The sequence below is a fragment of the Brachyhypopomus gauderio genome, chromosome 1 (assembly GCF_052324685.1).
Source record: "Brachyhypopomus gauderio isolate BG-103 chromosome 1, BGAUD_0.2, whole genome shotgun sequence".
Classification (NCBI taxonomy): domain Eukaryota; kingdom Metazoa; phylum Chordata; class Actinopteri; order Gymnotiformes; family Hypopomidae; genus Brachyhypopomus; species Brachyhypopomus gauderio.
The window spans coordinates 21,174,964-21,193,713 of NC_135211.1; the positions used below are offsets into that span (position 1 = coordinate 21,174,964).

General features: G+C 40.1%; 1 protein-coding gene and 1 long non-coding RNA gene across 2 annotated transcripts; both read left to right on the forward strand.

The window, feature by feature from the left end:
* Positions 1 to 1,952: 1,952 nt before the first annotated feature.
* On the forward strand, positions 1,953 to 14,777 carry LOC143512153 (myosin heavy chain, fast skeletal muscle-like). Its single transcript, XM_077002140.1, has 40 exons — positions 1,953 to 2,103; positions 2,210 to 2,422; positions 2,626 to 2,769; positions 2,904 to 3,060; positions 3,581 to 3,608; positions 3,691 to 3,805; positions 3,891 to 3,983; positions 4,087 to 4,150; positions 5,396 to 5,494; positions 5,587 to 5,690; positions 5,772 to 5,910; positions 6,012 to 6,130; positions 6,211 to 6,360; positions 6,454 to 6,624; positions 7,093 to 7,399; positions 7,901 to 7,968; positions 8,119 to 8,206; positions 8,279 to 8,396; positions 8,498 to 8,621; positions 9,042 to 9,178; positions 9,300 to 9,555; positions 9,628 to 9,870; positions 9,967 to 10,143; positions 10,242 to 10,387; positions 10,489 to 10,579; positions 10,667 to 11,056; positions 11,284 to 11,410; positions 11,491 to 11,609; positions 11,704 to 11,900; positions 12,009 to 12,192; positions 12,296 to 12,461; positions 12,564 to 12,688; positions 12,774 to 13,082; positions 13,174 to 13,377; positions 13,466 to 13,591; positions 13,734 to 13,904; positions 13,993 to 14,097; positions 14,179 to 14,274; positions 14,414 to 14,545; positions 14,666 to 14,777. The coding sequence occupies exons 2-40, from the start codon at positions 2,222 to 2,224 to the stop codon at positions 14,678 to 14,680; spliced, it is 5,805 nt and encodes a 1,934-aa protein (XP_076858255.1). The 5' UTR covers positions 1,953 to 2,103; positions 2,210 to 2,221; the 3' UTR covers positions 14,681 to 14,777.
* A 2,732-nt stretch (positions 14,778 to 17,509) lies between these two features.
* LOC143512247 (uncharacterized) lies at positions 17,510 to 18,407 on the forward strand. Its single transcript, XR_013130405.1, has 3 exons — positions 17,510 to 17,677; positions 17,899 to 17,985; positions 18,058 to 18,407. It is a non-coding gene; the product is annotated as an uncharacterized LOC143512247 (long non-coding RNA).
* Positions 18,408 to 18,750: the final 343 nt, after the last annotated feature.

An 18,750-nucleotide genomic window follows, 5' to 3' on the forward strand; every position in this document is an offset into this window, starting at 1 on the left:
CTTTGTTCAAAACTTGAAATATCAAATAACTGTGAAAATAGCAATTGTGTTTCAAAAATGCTCCCTCTGAAAAAGGGACACAACAAAAGCTAGCTTTTACTGCCGCTCTTTGGCAATTTGTTGTTTTTCTTGATGCCTAATTTTGGTATAGACTACTTAGTTCCATGTTTGGCCTAAAAATGCCGATGTAGATTGTACACCATGAAGCACAAATATATATTCGGTTTCCAATCTTTCTTAAAACACCCTTCCATCTGGATCTATTTTTCTCTTCCTAGAAATTTTGGGATCATTATTTGTATTTCTCAATTACACTTAATGGGAAAATCGCATCGATGTGGAAACACTGCAGTATCGAGATGCCGTCACTTCACGGGTACATAATTCTGGGAAATGTAATTTTTGGTCACTGCACGCATTTGACTTTTTTTTTTTTGACAATTAGGCTTTTTAAGCTGTCGCGGGCCACCTAAAATAATGCGGCTGGCCCCATTTGGCATGCAGATTTAATTAGAACTTCCAGTTCATTCAACTATCATGCCTATGCAGGAGTTATAGTGTCCAACAACACTGATTGTTACTGACAGGACTTGAACACACCATGAATTAAATAACCATCTAAAAGGTAATGGTGCAGGGCTCTAAAAATAAATGAGGCAAATTATTATGCACTCATTTGAACAAAATGTTACAACACTGTTTCAGGCATATGTGACCACCATTTGCAGCCTAGAGCGAAAACTTGGGTGATAAAGAACACACTCAAATATCACTAAACATCACAAACACGAAAACGTGTTTAAATACTGTGTACATTTGAAGTTTATAAAGTTAAAAAAAAAGATAAATTGATCATTATTTCATAAAGCAATGTATTCCTATAAACTAGTGGTACAGATTTTTTTATAGGAATGTCTTAAAATTTGCCAGCTTTTCCCCACGAATTTGCTAAAGTCACAGTTTACAAATGGGAGTGTAACTAAATGTGACTGAAGTAGCATAAGCCATGCAAAATAATATACAAGGCAAGTGACTTACTTCTCAGACTGCTTTTTTCCTGCATCTGGAAAACTCTTTGGGGATCTGACTAAACTTTTATACTGCTGTCAGAAGGCTAAAATTCCTGACCTCTGACAACATGGGAATTGCCATCTATATTTGCACTAATTCCTAATAAGAAGATTATGCTATGATATTCTATTTCAGTATTCAGTTTATGAAACCAGTGCATCCCAAGCAGTGTCATCTGAACTTTAATTACCTAGTAATCATCTGCCAAGGGTATTTTATAATCTTGTATAGGCAATACATCATTAGTTTATTTTCCACTTGATACTCTGCTTGAGTAAGCAGTTGGCTAAATTGGAGATCTCAGTATGCTATCTGGGTTAGTCAGTGCTTTCTGTTTTTTATGTGTATATTCATAAACTTTAGCAGTAATCCAAGAACCTATTCAAATTATGTAGACATGGATATCCCCTATGGGAGAAATGAAGGGAGTAATTGCAGGTTACAATGAAGAATGTTTTGGGCATAGGATGAGACCTAAAAACCTGATGATTGTTGAGAATGTCAAATGAACAAACTTTAAAACGTACTTCTGGTGACACTGAAATTATATCAGAAACTGTCACAAATGTCATAAGGGTGAAAGTTGTTCTAAAAATCTTTTAAAATGTAAATAAAACAGCAACATCGACTGATAACCATGAGTATTTGAAATCTGAAGGGCAGAGCCCTATCTACAGAACACCCATTAAATCATTAAATGGTTTTATGTGGCATGAGCGCCTCAGAAATGATTGGAGGAAACACATTAGGTCAGAATCCAAGACCAAATATAGCTTAATACTTCTGCTGAGTGAACAGTAATAGTACTATATAAGAGCTTCCCCAAGCACTAAGACTACCCCAGACACCCTGCAAGGTGAGAGTATTTTGGTGTTCTTGTTGCTGATTAACAATTGATGATTTATAGAATTCTTGAATAAGGTTAATTTGATTCAAATTTCATACTGATGCACTAACTGCTATAATTGGTCCTTTGCTTATTTTTCAGTGCCCACGAACTACCAGCCTATTTCTGCCTGCCACTGTCTCTAGGTAAAATGTTACATATAAACTTTTGTGCATGAAAATCATAGATGCTATGTGAAATATTTAAAATGTAACATATTATGAATGACAAGTGCACGATTTGACTCCACAGGAAAACACCACCATGGGGGATGCAGAGATGGAGTGTTTTGGGCCGGCGGCCATTTACCTCCGCAAGCCAGAGAAGGAGAGGATTGAGGCCCAGAACAAACCTTTTGATGCCAAAACAGCAGTGTTTGTGTGTGAGCCCAAGGAGATGTACCTCAAGGGTACACTAAAGAGTAAAGAGGGAGGCAAAGCCACTGTTGAAACGCTGTGTGGCCAAGTAAGTGGAAAGAAAACTGATGGCATGAGTAGTTCTAGATGCATCTTGGCTTGTTAATGTAATTGCTGAGTTGTATAAAGATGTGTTTAATTAATATATAAAAAAATGTGCAGTCAAGTGCAGAAACTCATACAGGGACAACAGAGCTAGTAATTTCAGAAGAAGCTACTGTTATGCAGACCTTTAATGTTATCCTTTCACAGAAGCTCACAGTGAAGGAGGATGAAGTCTTTCCCATGAACCCTCCCAAATATGACAAAATGGAGGACATGGCCATGATGACCCACCTCAACGAACCTGCTGTGCTGTTTAACCTCAAAGAGCGCTACGCAGCATGGATGATCTATGTAAGCTTAACAAAGGATCATAGCTTTTGCAAATAAATATTAAAGAGTATATTATTGTGACAAAATTATGGAGAATGAATGTGAAAGAGTATATTGTCATGACAGTAGGACCATTTCTCTGGACTCTCCTGTAGACCTACTCAGGGTTGTTCTGCGTCACTGTGAACCCCTACAAGTGGCTCCCAGTATATGATGCAGTTGTTGTGGCTGGATACAGAGGCAAAAAGAGGATTGAAGCCCCGCCCCACATCTTCTCCATCTCTGATAACGGCTATCAGTTCATGCTCACTGGTATGACACTGTTCAATAACAATTTTTTTGTTAAAGATTTACATTGCTTAAGGAATTACATTGCATGAGGGGCAGCCATGGTCTAGTGGTAGGGGAGCGAACCTTGTCATCAGATGATCGTAGGGTCGATTTCTAACTACGCTATGACTTGAGAAAAGACATTTAACCCTAACTAGTTAACAGCTGCCCACCACTCTGGATGTGTTCTCACTGCACAGATGGGTTAAAGAAAGAGGACAATTCCGAATGGGTGAAAATCACAACTGACAAAATTGATAACTTAAGTAACTGGTAATCAGTTCATAATGACTGCTAGGATATGGTTCAGTACCTTTGTAGAAGAACAGCATTCAGGTTTATTTGCAATTTTAACATTGTTTCTGATATAAACATGAACATAAAGTACCTGAGCAAAAGTTTGGTTAATATCTGTTTAGCAAAGAGTGAATAAAAGGTTATATGTATTAAATGTAAAACTGAATGCAATAACACAACTAAGAAATGCTCATTATTTCTACAGATCGTGAAAACCAGTCTGTCCTGATTACGTAAGTGTTGACTCACTATAAAGTTGAAAAGTATAGACTTTTTTGTATAGAAATCTAAATGATAGACTGATTCTATCTCCAGTGGAGAATCTGGTGCAGGAAAGACTGTGAACACCAAACGTGTCATCCAGTACTTTGCGATGGTTGGCATGACTAGTGGAGCGAAGAAGGCAGAGCCTGTTCCTGGCAAAATGCAGGTAACTGACCTGGTATTGAAGAATTAAGTATGTATGAAGAATAAAGTCCTGCTCAGAGGCCTTTTATAAATTCCTGTGTGTCTAGGGGTCGCTGGAGGACCAAATTGTAGCAGCCAACCCCCTGCTGGAAGCTTATGGTAATGCCAAAACTGTGAGAAATGACAACTCCTCTCGTTTTGTAAGTACATTACACCAGTGTCCAAAATTCTAATGGAGTGTAATTAATAGGTAACTTTAAAAATATATACAGACAACTACAAAACATTTTTTTGAATTTCCAGGGTAAATTCATCAGAATTCATTTTGGACAAACTGGAAAGCTGGCATCAGCTGATATTGAAACATGTAAGTTTCAGTCATAATGAGTGCATCCTTTTATACCGTTATGTCATGTATTAAGTGGCAAGAAATAAACATACATTTTTATATAACATGATTAAACAACATATTACATACATGCACAATCTTTTCAATAGCACAGTTGTGAAGATATTGGCTGTGTTCAAAATAGCCTACTACATACTACTGGTGAACAGCTTGGGCACCACATCAGTATCCAGTATGCAGTATGCGAATAAAAATAATTTGTCCAGTATGCGAAACATCCGCATCATTGGATGATTGGATATCAGATGGAGATATGCTTTGGAAAGCAGGGGAATGAAAGTAGTGAGCAGGAGTACATGTGTGTGGATGAGAGGGCAAACCAGGGCCGGTGCCAGGACATATACCGGGGGGGGTGCAATCGATCAATCGCCAGTGGTGGGGGTGGGTGGATGGCATAAAGTGTCTGGGGTGATCTGTGATAGAAGGGTGTCGTCTAGAATCAAAGGAAAGATCTATAGGACAGTAGTGAGACCTGCTATGTTGTATGGACTGGAGACAGTGGCACTGACAAAGAGACAGGTGAGGGAGATGGAGGTGTCTGAGATGAAGATGTTGAGATTCTCATTTGGAGTGACGAGGAAGGATAGGATCAGAAATGAGTTTATTAGAGGATCAGCACATGTAGCATGTTTTGGAGATAAAGTTAGAGAAGCGAGATTGAGATGGTTTGGACATGTACAGAGAAGGGAGGAGGGGTATATTGGTAGGAGGGTCTTGAGGATGGAACTTCCAGGCAAGAGGAGGAGAGGTAGTCCTAAGAGGAGGTTTATGGATGCAGTGGTAGAGGATATGAGAGTGGCTGGTGTGTCAGTGGAGGACACTCAGGACAGGGCCAGATGGAGGAGTTTGATCTGCTGTGGCGAACCCTAAACGAGAACTGCCAAAAGAAGAAGAAGAAGATGCGAAACATCCCCAGATGACATACTACTTCCGCAAAATATTACAGTATGAAATCAGAGCTATCTTTATGGTGTACTGCATCCCATCATGCAACGCTATGTTCACGTGACCCCGTAGTATGCTTTGCTTTTGTCATATATATTGGAAACTGTACTGCATACTACGAGGACCAGTATGCACTATCCAGTATATACTGAGTGCACTATGCAGTATCCAGTATGTAGTAAGCTATTTCGAACACAGCCATAGGGTTTCTCCATGAAGCACATTGATAAAGAAAAACTAATACAAATATATGAACAGATCTACTGGAGAAGTCGAGAGTCACTTTCCAGCTGTCTGCTGAGAGGAGCTACCACATCTTCTACCAGCTCATGACAGGACACAAACCAGAGCTGCTTGGTATGAACTACTAATTCCTATTCACTATCAATTTTGTTGCATTATTTACACTAACACTTGTATCCAAATGTAAATTTTTCACATCCACACAGAGGCACTGCTCATCACCACCAACCCTTATGACTACCCTATGATCAGCCAGGGTGAAATCACAGTCAAGAGCATCAATGACGTGGAAGAGTTCATTGCTACAGATGTAAGTATAACTTCACAGAGCTTAAGTGACAAATAAAAAAAATACATCTTCATTTGTCCTTCCTCTTCTCTTTAAACACAGACTTCTATTGACATTTTGGGCTTCAGTGCTGAAGAGAAAATAGGCATCTACAAGTTGACTGGAGCTGTGATGCACCATGGGAACATGAAGTTCAAGCAGAAGCAGAGAGAGGAGCAGGCTGAGCCTGATGGCACTGAGGGTAAATATCACAACTCTTCACCAGATTTGTTCAATTCCATTATAAGTAACATACATAAGCAATTGATTTAATGAATATCACTATTACTTTTTACAATTCAGTGGCTGATAAAATCGCCTACCTCCTGGGCCTGAACTCAGCTGACATGCTGAAAGCTTTGTGCTACCCCAGAGTGAAGGTTGGAAATGAGTTTGTGACCAAAGGCCAAACTGTACCACAGGTAATGTAATATTTCCCAACATCAGAGATACTTTTTTAATAACCTGCTACAGATCAAAAGTCTATGTATGAATTTTCCAGGTCAATAATTCTGTCAGCGCTCTTTGCAAGTCTATCTATGAGAAAATGTTCTTGTGGATGGTCATCCGAATCAATGAGATGTTGGACACAAAGCAGCAAAGGCAGTTCTTCATTGGTGTGTTGGACATCGCTGGATTTGAGATCTTTGATGTAAGTATATGTCGATTTTACACTTAGCATTTCATAATATATTTAAAGTGTAACAGTAAGTACATTAATATTAACATCCATGCTTTAAAACAGTTCAACACCTTGGAGCAGCTCTGCATTAACTTTACAAATGAGAAACTGCAACAGTTCTTCAACCACCACATGTTTGTGCTGGAACAAGAGGAGTACAAGAAAGAAGGAATTGAATGGGAGTTCATTGACTTTGGTATGGACCTGGCTGCCTGCATTGAGCTTATTGAGAAGGTACGGGGTGAAAAGACCAAGACTTGCAATACTAAGACTCAGATTTACTGTTAAACTGTAAATGTGCCATATTTTGTCAATTGTGATTTTACACCGCAATCTAAATTTGTCCTCCACCTCCCATCTGTGCAGTTAGAACACACACACACACTAGTGATTACTAGGGGGCTGTGGATCACACGTGCCCAGAGCGGTGGGCAGCTCTAGCCTGGCGCCCGGGGAGCAGTTGAGGTTAGGTGCCTTGTTCAAGGGCACCTCAGTCATGGCCTCAGGCCTGGGAATCAAACCCACGACCCTCCGGTCACAAGACCAGTTCCCTAACCACCAGGCCATGACTGCAGATTATACAAAGGAGTGTGTGCTATGACAATGTTCCTGAAATATGAGGACATGCACATATTCATTGGTTAAGTCAACAACCATTTATACAAGTACTATTGAAGTGATATGAAAATCTGTCACCAACAGCCAATGGGCATCTTCTCCATCCTTGAAGAGGAGTGCATGTTCCCCAAGGCCTCAGACACATCTTTCAAGAACAAGTTGTATGACCAGCATCTTGGCAAATGCAATGCTTTCCAAAAGCCAAGACCAGCCAAAGGAAAAGCTGAGGCCCACTTCTCCCTGGTGCACTATGCTGGCACTGTGGACTACAACATTGCTGGCTGGCTGGACAAGAACAAGGACCCCCTGAATGAGTCTGTTGTGGGGCTTTATCAGAAGGCAGCAAACAAACTTCTGTCCTTCCTGTATGCAGCCCATGCTGGTGCTGAAGGTAAGATTAAATCATTGTTGCTGTGTTTTTGTAGCTATGAGCAGAGCATATTGTTATTCACAAGGCTAACCTTTTGAGGTAATCTCTCAAGTTCAGCACAACTGCTCTAGTAATAGTGGACAAACAGGTTACTGAACTGTGGTCAGTGTCAGCCAATATTCAAGAAATTTTCATCTAATTAGATATTAGATATTTCTGGTGATATACTCATATACTTCGTGATTTTTTTTGCATTTTACATCATTAAATTCACAACATTTGTGATTTATTAAAGTAACATGAGTTCTCAAGCAAATATATCAGTGTTTTATACTAAAAAAAATTATATATTTGGATACTAATGCTAACCAACCTAAAACAACAATATTAAATACATCATTCTGATTGTCAGCAGATGCTAAATGCCACCGTAAAAGACATGTTGACATGTAGTAAATATGATACTTCTGGTCTGAAATGCATTAGAAAATACAATTAATTTGAACTCTCTTCACCAAACAGCTGAAGGTGCTAAGAAGGGTGGTAAGAAGAAGGGTGGTTCATTCCAGACTGTGTCTGCTCTGTTCAGGGTAAGAACAATTTTACACAAAAATCTGAAACGCATAAGGCTACATTCACCTTGGAAAGTTGGGCCAGCAGTAAGCACTGCAATATGCATAAACTAATCTATGCAACAAATTATATCTTAAATAAGTGGACGACAATGTCAATCTCCACAGGAGAACTTGGGGAAGCTGATGACCAACTTGAAGAGCACTCACCCTCATTTTGTGCGTTGCTTGATTCCAAATGAGTCCAAAACTCCAGGTCCGTATTCTTCTGATTTCTATAAATTATAATTTTACTGCAGACATTGTAATATTACAATGGCCATTGTAGGTCTGATGGAGAACTTCCTGGTTATCCACCAGCTGAGGTGTAATGGTGTGCTAGAGGGTATCAGAATCTGCAGAAAGGGATTCCCCAGCAGAATCCTCTATGCTGACTTCAAGCAAAGGTAATTTCTTTAGTTTCAGGATTCCAGATTCTGTGATTAATTCAATATTGTTATGAATACAGTAAGCTACCACTTAGACTTCACTATCGATTTATAAACAGGTACAAAGTCTTGAATGCCAGTGTCATCCCAGAGGGACAGTTCATTGACAACAAGAAAGCTTCAGAGAAACTCTTGGGCTCCATTGATGTGGACCACACCCAGTACAAGTTTGGACACACAAAGGTGATCACAACCATCATCTTGATCATCATTATTATTATTCCTCTGAATGAGAGCAATACATAAAAAACATACTGCTTTATGTTTCACTGAACAGTATAGTGTAGTGGCAACATAATTTGGATTAAAACATGGCTCTCAATTTCTTTAGTTCCCTTTCTGTGAGTAATATTGTAATATGATTCTTTTATACCTTTCATACATATTCCATATCCACTTCTCAAAATTGACATATAAGTAATGTAAGGAAAAGAGATAAGAAATAAATAATATTTTTTATTTTTGAATGTGTAGATAATTTAAGTCTTCACTAAGTGTGAATGCACTGAAACCATCCTATTTGCTTTAAATTATATTTTATTAATTATATTTTATTTATTCTTTTAATTTTAAATTTTTAATTTATTATTATTATTTTGGAAGGTGTTCTTCAAAGCTGGACTGCTGGGTACCCTTGAAGAGATGCGAGATGAGAAACTGGCTAATTTAGTGACTATGACTCAGGCTCTGTGCCGAGGCTACCTCATGAGGAGGGAGTTTGTCAAGATGATGGAAAGGAGGTAAAGAATATGAGCATAGAATATGCGGTATCATATACAACACAAAATTAAATATTTATGTTGACATGAATAAAACATAATAGATACGAATGGAACTTAACTGGTTCAATTTGAATTCTAGAGAGTCCATCTACTCTATCCAATACAACATCCGCTCATTCATGAATGTGAAACACTGGCCATGGATGAAGCTGTATTTCAAGATCAAGCCTCTACTGAAGACTGCAGAGACCGAGAAGGAAATGGCTAGCATGAAAGAAAATTTTGAGAAGATGAAGGAGGATCTGACAAAGGCATTGGCCAAGAAGAAAGAGCTTGAGGAGAAGATGGTTTCTCTTCTGCAGGAGAAAAATGACCTACAACTGCAAGTGACATCTGTAAGTACATAAGACAAGTACATATGTCTCTGCAGACTTTGCAAAAAATTACTATAATATTTCATTAAACAGGAAACAGAGAACCTCAATGATGCAGAAGAAAGATGTGAGGGGCTGATCAAGAGCAAGATCCAGCTTGAGGCCAAACTCAAAGAGACAAATGAGAGACTGGAGGATGAGGAGGAGATCAATGCCGAGCTGACTGCCAAGAAGAGGAAACTGGAGGATGAATGTTCTGAGCTGAAGAAGGACATTGATGATCTGGAGCTCACCTTGGCTAAAGTGGAGAAGGAGAAACATGCCACTGAGAACAAGGTTTGAACATATTACTTATTTCAAATTATATGATTACTTGTGTATTTTGTCCCTTTTACACATCGACAAAGATTGTGTTGAAATGCTTTTCCACAGGTCAAGAACTTGACTGAGGAGATGGCCTCTCAGGATGAAAGCATTGCCAAGCTCACTAAGGAGAAGAAAGCCCTTCAAGAATCACACCAGCAGACCCTTGATGATCTCCAAGCAGAGGAAGACAAAGTCAACACTCTGACCAAAGCCAAGACCAAGCTTGAACAACAAGTGGATGATGTAAGAATTTAAAAAGTGGTATCTGTTCATGATATTGGAATATTTCAGCAAATATCAGGTGTGATGATCCTAATTGCGCTGGTTCCCATAAAATGTAGCTTGAAGGCTCACTGGAACAAGAGAAGAAACTTCGCATGGACCTTGAGAGAGCAAAGAGGAAGCTTGAGGGTGACCTGAAACTGGCCCAGGAGTCCATAATGGATCTGGAGAATGACAAGCAGCAGTCTGATGAGAAGATCAAAAAGTACAAATCACCTCACATTACAACTGGCACCAAATCTAATCACTCTGCATGTTTTAAAATAAAAGTATCTAATTATTGCACATACTGTCATAATATAACAGGAAGGACTTTGAAACAAGCCAATTATTAAGCAAGATAGAAGATGAACAGTCAATGGGTGCCCAGCTTCAGAAGAAGATTAAAGAACTCCAGGTGATTCATCAATACAAAATAATGGAATTTCATTAAAAATAATCCAGCAATAAAGAAATCTCTAAAATGTAAAAACTTATTTTTCAGGCTCGCATTGAGGAGCTGGAGGAGGAAATTGAGGCTGAGCGTGCAGCTCGTGCTAAAGTTGAGAAGCAGAGAGCTGATCTCTCCAGAGAACTTGAGGAGATCAGTGAGAGGCTTGAGGAAGCTGGTGGTGCTACTGCTGCTCAGATTGAGATGAACAAGAAGCGTGAGGCCGAGTTCCAGAAGCTGCGTCGTGATCTGGAAGAGTCCACTCTGCAGCATGAAGCTACAGCTGCTGCCCTCCGCAAGAAACAAGCTGACAGTGTTGCTGAGCTTGGAGAGCAGATCGACAACCTTCAGAGGGTCAAACAGAAGCTGGAGAAGGAGAAGAGTGAATACAAAATGGAGATTGATGACCTGTCCAGTAACATGGAGGCTGTTGCAAAATCAAAGGTGTTTTTAATTCACATTAAGACAAACAAAAATTGTGTTTAGAAAATAACATTCTGATTCATCCAAAAAGTTCTGCTTTATCCACATGACAAATCCAAATGGGCGTGAAATGTTGAAAATATGTTACATATATAAATGTTTTGTCCTCTGTTGTACCTACGTATTTAGCTTCACTTGAAGATAACAATTTACCTGTTTGTACTTTATTGTCATGTATATATTTCTAGGCAAATCTAGAGAAGATGTGTCGTACCCTTGAAGATCAGCTGAGTGAAATCAAAGCTAAAGGCGATGAAAATGTCCGTCAACTGAATGACATCAGTGCACAAAGAGCACGACTTCAGACTGAGAATGGTAACTAGTCAAAGCAAATCAAGAGATCAAAATGTTGATTTGTTTGACAAATGTAACTAGAATTACCATTTTTTTTAAAGGTGAATTTAGCCGTCAGTTGGAGGAGAAGGAAGCACTTGTTTCCCAGTTAACTCGGGGAAAACAAGCATACACACAGCAGATTGAAGAGCTCAAGAGACAAATTGAAGAGGAAGTAAAGGTACTATAAGGACTACATTACTAAATACCATTGGAATACATTTCTTTTCACAACTGAGCAGCAATCCAGTAACAAGTACACTGACATTTGCTAGGCCAAGAATGCCCTGGCTCATGCTGTCCAATCAGCTCGTCATGACTGTGACCTGCTCAGAGAGCAGTTTGAGGAAGAGCAGGAGGCAAAGGGTGAACTCCAGCGTGGAATGTCCAAGGCCAACAGTGAGGTGGCTCAGTGGAGATCTAAATATGAGACCGATGCCATCCAACGTACTGAGGAGCTTGAGGAGGCCAAGTAATTGAATTAAATTAACAGTACACTACAATACAGAGTCAGCAAAACTGACCTAATGATCAAACCTTTTTAGAAAAGCATGTAATAACATCATCAAAATTTCCATAGGAAAAAACTCGCCCAGCGTCTCCAAGATGCAGAGGAATCTATTGAAGCAGTGAACTCTAAATGTGCTTCTCTGGAGAAAACCAAGCAGAGACTACAGGGTGAAGTAGAGGACCTTATGATCGATGTTGAGAGAGCCAATGCATTAGCTGGCAACCTGGACAAAAAACAGAGGAACTTTGATAAGGTCAAAAATCTGCCATCGAAAATGGTCTATGAAATGTGAAACCATGAGTTATAATGGTAAGCATGAATATGAAATAATATCTGATGTTCCCTCTACATTTCAGGTCTTGGCAGAGTGGAAGCAGAAGTATGAGGAAGGCCAGGCTGAACTGGAAGGAGCTCAGAAAGAGGCTCGCTCTCTCAGCACTGAGCTCTTTAAGATGAAGAACTCATATGAGGAAGCTCTAGACCAGCTGGAGACCCTGAAAAGAGAGAACAAGAATCTGCAGCGTATGTTACTTATTAATAAGCACACCTGTTTGAATAACTGACACTATAGCAAAAGAAGTGTATAAACAAGCACATTTAATTGAACATCTATTTTCCCCTCAGAGGAGATCTCTGACCTCACTGAACAGATCGGGGAGACTGGAAAGACCATCCATGAGTTGGAGAAAGCAAAGAAGACAGTGGAGACTGAGAAATCGGAAATCCAGACTGCTCTTGAGGAAGCAGAGGTATAAGCCTACATAATGATACCAAATTTGAAAGCAGGATTAGGTCTGTCCTACATTTCTTACTACAACCAATATCATTCCTCAGGGCACACTCGAACATGAAGAGTCCAAGATTCTTCGTGTCCAGCTTGAGCTTGGTCAAGTTAAGGGTGAGATTGACAGGAAACTCGCTGAGAAGGATGAGGAAATTGAACAGATCAAGAGGAACAGCCAGAGGGTTATTGAGTCCATGCAGAGCACTCTGGACTCTGAGGTTAGGAGCAGGAACGATGCCCTCAGAATCAAGAAGAAGATGGAGGGAGACCTGAATGAGATGGAGATTCAGCTGAGCCATGCCAATCGCCAGGCTGCTGAGGCTCAGAAACAGCTCAGGAACGTCCAGGGACAGCTCAAGGTAGGACTTGTTGTATTGGGGGGTTATCCAGTGAATGTAGCTTGAGTCATTATTGGGTCATAATTACAGCCCTAATCCCTTTAAACATCAGGATGCCCAACTCCACCTTGATGAGGCTGTCAGAGGACAAGAAGACATGAAGGAACAGGTTGCCATGGTGGAGCGCAGGAATAATCTGATGCTGGCAGAGATTGAGGAGCTGAGATCTGGGCTGGAACAGACAGAGAGAGGACGCAAAGTGGCTGAACAGGAGCTGGTTGATGCCAGTGAGCGTGTGGCACTGCTGCACTCTCAGGTTGGTTATTTCAGCTTGAAACACTGGAGCTCCTTTGAAGGTAGCTGGTAACCAGTTATAATGGCTTTTTTGTTTTGCTTGTCAATAGAATACCAGTCTAATAAACACCAAAAAGAAGCTTGAAGCTGACCTGGTGCAGATCCAAGGTGAGGTGGATGACACAGTCCAGGAGGCAAGAAATGCTGAGGATAAGGCCAAGAAAGCAATTACTGATGTGAGTGTTAAATACCCACACTGTTTTACCCACTCAAACTATGAATTATAACCATTTACATAATTCATATATGCCTTCAAATTTTGTATGAATGCGGCTCACTACATAAAAACTAAAACTCATGACATGGCTCACACACTAGGCTGCCATGATGGCAGAGGAGCTGAAGAAAGAGCAGGACACCAGTGCTCATCTGGAGAGGATGAAGAAGAACCTTGAGGTCACGGTCAAAGATCTGCAGCACCGTCTGGATGAGGCTGAGAGTCTTGCCATGAAGGGTGGAAAGAAGCAGCTCCAGAAACTGGAGTCTAGAGTATGTTACACTCTTTATATTTAGTAAGAAATGTTTTCTGTAGTTTTGTTTACTAATTCAAATTGTATGCATGAAATATGATCCATAGGTGCGTGAGTTGGAGACTGAGGTTGAGGCTGAGCAGAGACGTAGTGGTGATGCTGTTAAAGGAGTCCGCAAATATGAAAGGAGAGTAAAGGAGCTGACCTATCAGGTAGTGCATGAACTCAGTAAATACACAGACCATGTTTCCGTACAAATCAAATAAAATCTAAATCACAGCCAATCTCTGCAGACTGAGGAGGACAAGAAGAATGTGATCAGACTGCAGGATCTTGTGGACAAGCTACAGTTGAAAGTGAAGGCCTACAAGAGACAGGCTGAGGAAGCTGTACGTTTGCCCCTGGGCAACATGCACTGTGCATTTAGTATATGCACAGCATTACATTTAATTGCCCCCTGATAATATCAATCAATATTTTATACCATATCACCAGCTCTAACTGGGGTCATATCCGATTCTTTACCAGGAGGAGCAGGCCAACACTCACCTGTCCAGGTACAGGAAGGTGCAACATGAGATGGAGGAAGCCCAGGAGCGTGCTGACATTGCTGAGTCCCAGGTCAACAAGCTCAGAGCCAAGAGCAGAGATGCTGGAAAGGTAAATTAAACAACAAATTTTGTTATGCAATTTACCATTTACATGCAGCGACATACCACTTTTCTTCTGAACTAGTAGTATTAGTACAAGTAGTGCTAACAATACATTTATTCATTATAGGCCAAAGAGGAATAAGAGACAAAGACCATTTTGGACCCCACCAAGCAATAAAATCATGTATGTACTGTGAAATGTTCATGCACAAGTGCAATGAAATAAAACTGCAAAGTTACTACAGTGTTTGCATTTTATTCACCTGGTCAAAACACACTGTATAGCAGACTTACTCATGAAGAAACTAACACCTACAACATGTGGTGAAGTGCTTACATGCTCATAAAAACAGCTTTTTGTGGCATATAAAACACAAACATCCTGCAGCAGTTCATGTATAATTGAATGCTGAAAGTAGATATGTGAATGCCTGATTTGAATGCATAGTACAAACCTCTAATCAGTAAAAACATCGATTATAAATGTCATGGTGAGTGAGGAATAGGAAGCTGAGACAGTGGTGTCTCGCAGAACATTTAATAAACGGACTACAGAGGGCAAACTTCAGAGCTTTATATACATATATTAGTGAGGAGAAAAAAGGAGACAGGTGAAACACAATAACATAGGGAAAGATAACAATTGGCGTGGCCAAACTACAAACACCCATGAAACACAGGCACACTGTACAGTGGACTGTACAAAGAGCTGGGAGGAGACAGGTGTGTGTGCGTACAATACTGTTACAATTTATTTGTAAAGAAAGACAAGACAAAATGTATAGTAAAAAATAAAAAAGAATAGTACTTCAGATTTACACCTATTTGTATGGCTTTTACCTCTAAATTCCACTGACTACCAATGAATCACATATGCATCAATTACATAATGAAAAATCTGGAAAGGGACTCCAAAGGTAGAGACAATAGAGACTTGGTGCTAATTATATGAAATACCAGCATATATAGAGTATATAGCATGTTTTGTCTAGCACACATGCAGAGCTACTTTGTACTGCGGCACTATATTCCACTATATCTGTATATCTATACAATTTGGTCTATATTTTGTATGTTTTGCTTATATTGTGTAGTATTGTATAAATGTTCAACACAACTTTGTGGGCAGTCATGGCCTAGTGGTAGGGAACTGGTCTTGTGACCGGAGGGTCGTGGGTTCGATTCCCAGACCTGAGGCCATGACTGAGGTGCCCTTGAGCAAGGCACCTAACCCCAACTGCTCCCCGGGCGCCGGGCTAGGGCTGCCCACCGCTCTGGGCACGTGTGATCCACAGCCCCCTAGTAATCACTAGTGTGTGTGTGTTCTAACTGCAGCACATTTACATTTACTTTATTTAACCCATTGGCAAATTACATATTACAAAGACCTTACACTGAAAATGCCACACAAACTCTCATACACAGAGCATCCAAAAACAGCTCAGGAAAAGCAAGAAGCCAAGTCATGCATGCAACCTTGTGGGCCTCGATGTAATCAGTTTGGTTGTAGATGAACTGCAACATTAAAAGTCACAGTTATGACTACAGCTGTAGAAGAGTATTTCTAATAGCAAGGTCAGGAGCATATGATGAGAATAAAGAGAAACAATCTTTCACAAGAGTGAAGATCCTGCCATGGCCGCCACATTTTTGATCTTGCCTCATAATTAAGGAAATTCTACAAAAGGTGTTATTATTTAAGCTAATTGCCAACATGTGAGACAAGTCATGACATGTGGAATTAAAAACCTTTAGAAACACAGTGATTGTCACGTTGTGGGGAGGCCCCCTACCGGTCGCCCCCGGTTACAGCGGCAGCGGTCCTGTTTTTGGTCACGTGATGTTCGTCCCTCAGGTGGGCGGGATCCGTGATCCGTCTCACCTGAGGGTCGTTTGTTCGTCTATATATGTCTTGTCTTTGTACCAGTTGACTGCTGGTTAATATTTCTTTAATCTGGGACAATGCACGGGTTTTTGGTTTGCACACTTTCTATTAAACCATCCTATTTCCCTGAGACTTGGCGTGATCGCTTCCTTTTTAGTTGCTCACACCTGCCCGTCACAGTGATAGAGTGTAATCTGACATATTTTGAAGACTTAAGGACTAAGGAAAAGTATAAATACACAGTATGCACCAAACTTTTACTCCACAGCTGCATTCTATTCAGGATGCCGCTGTGATGGTAGTCAAAAGACATGACATGCATTCAAAAACACTTATCACATGTGTCACAGCCCCCTTCTCTTCAACTCCTCCCCAAGTCCATGTGATGTGTCATAGGCAGTTGTCTTTGTTTGTGTCTGAATGTGTACATGCGTGTCTTTCCCTTGCCACATTCCCACTCCTGATAATCAGGGGGGTATTCCACGAAGCGAGCTTATGAAAGCGGCGCTTATTAGAGTGAGCCTCGCTTGAGTTAGCCAAACAATTAACTTCCGCCTAGTTCCGTTCCACTAACGAAATTCAGACGCAACCTGTTCCCGCTAATTCAAGCCAGGCTTTTGTAATCGGCGATCATGCGCGTGCACACAGTATTTACACAGCCTTACTAATCGATATTCGAAAAGGCAAGAAAATGTCGAAAGAGCTGAAAGAACGAGCAGCTTTTTTTCTTCTGCTCAACAGGAGCTACTCATACGTCTTTTTGAGGAATATAAAGACGTTATTATGAAGAAAGGCAACACGTCCTGTATTAATAAAGCCAGAGAATGGCATAATATTGCAGACAGATTAAATGCGTGACCATATAATTGAATCCATTCATTGGCATTTAAAAAGTGTTATAGTAAATTAATAATGTTATTAATTTCCTGATTTAGAAGTAAAATGAGCAGGGTTAAGAGAACGTGGCAGCAGGTCAAGGGAAATATAAAAATATACTCCAGAATGGCTAGTACAGTTGATTAGTCCAATGTGCAGGAATAGGTAAAACACCATATTAAATAACTGTATAAAATATTTTAGCAACCAGAAAGAAAACTGCTGCTGCTACTGGTGGTGGGCCTCCTGTAGCAGCCCTCACTCCTGCAGAAGACCTTGCTTTAGAGCAAAACAGCAGACGCCCCATCATTGTGGGAATCGAAGGAGGAACATCATCTGATCCTGTCTGTCCTCATGATACACAGCCTTATGTTAAAGGTAGGGTCAGTTGTTTCTCAGATTTTACATTTTTGTTCTTACAGGCTACATCATAGTATTATTGTATACTTGATGATTAAAATTTTAGTGGTGGGGGGTGTGCTGACTCTTTTGGACCCTTCTGTATTTGACAATGATGTGCGTACCATAAACCAGCCTATTTCTTATGACTGAACCCTGAGGATCGTTAACATTTATGTGTCTTAATTTGTTGTTTGCAGGGGGAGATTGCCGGACCATCCAGGATGGTACAGGAGGATGAGGACAGTTTCTGTCTGTTCAGAAAGGACACAGTGTCTGCCTGTTCTGTAAGTCGTGTGTGTCTATGTATCTGTCTGTTAATGTGCTGTGTGATCTCATGATTTGTGTTGTGTTTAAAGGAAATGGAAGAACAGAGAGTTCTTCCCTCAGACCCTCAGGCCTCCATGTCCAGAGCTCACACCTCTGCAAGAGAACACGTGAGTAGTAGTTATGCAGTTCAACATGAATAAATACTTCTCAGTCTTGACTATACTTCAGTCTTAAAGGAATCCATGATTACTGAGATCTAAAAAAGGTACTTGCTCCAAGATAGAGAATGTAAAAAAGCAGATCTGCAATACAAAAAACTAAAAATACGGAAGTTGGAGCTTGAAATAAAGAAAATGGAGAAAAATGTGAGTATTTGCAAAAAGGTCTCACTTTAATATGCTTCTTTTTGCAAGATAAGTAAATCAAAGTTTCTTCTGTCCACAGGCTCAGCAAGACAATTAATAAATTTCTCTTTCCAAAAAAAAGGCATCTTGTTTTATGTTAATAGAGTTAATGAACAAATGCAAACAAAATATTCCCTTAACCAAAGTAAGTGTTTGCATACATGTCCCTCACAGCTCTACTATCCATGTGGTCTGCAATTAAAATGTTGTCTTCCCATTGCTCCAACTGCACTCTTGGCATTTCTTCTTTTTGCAGTATTGCCACATTGTGCAAAACTGCACAGGGTGCTACAATATCACAGGCTCTCTCAGGGGTGACTGAGATGGCGCAAGCAGTTAAATCTGCTCTTTAACTGTCCAAATGCCATCTCAATGCAT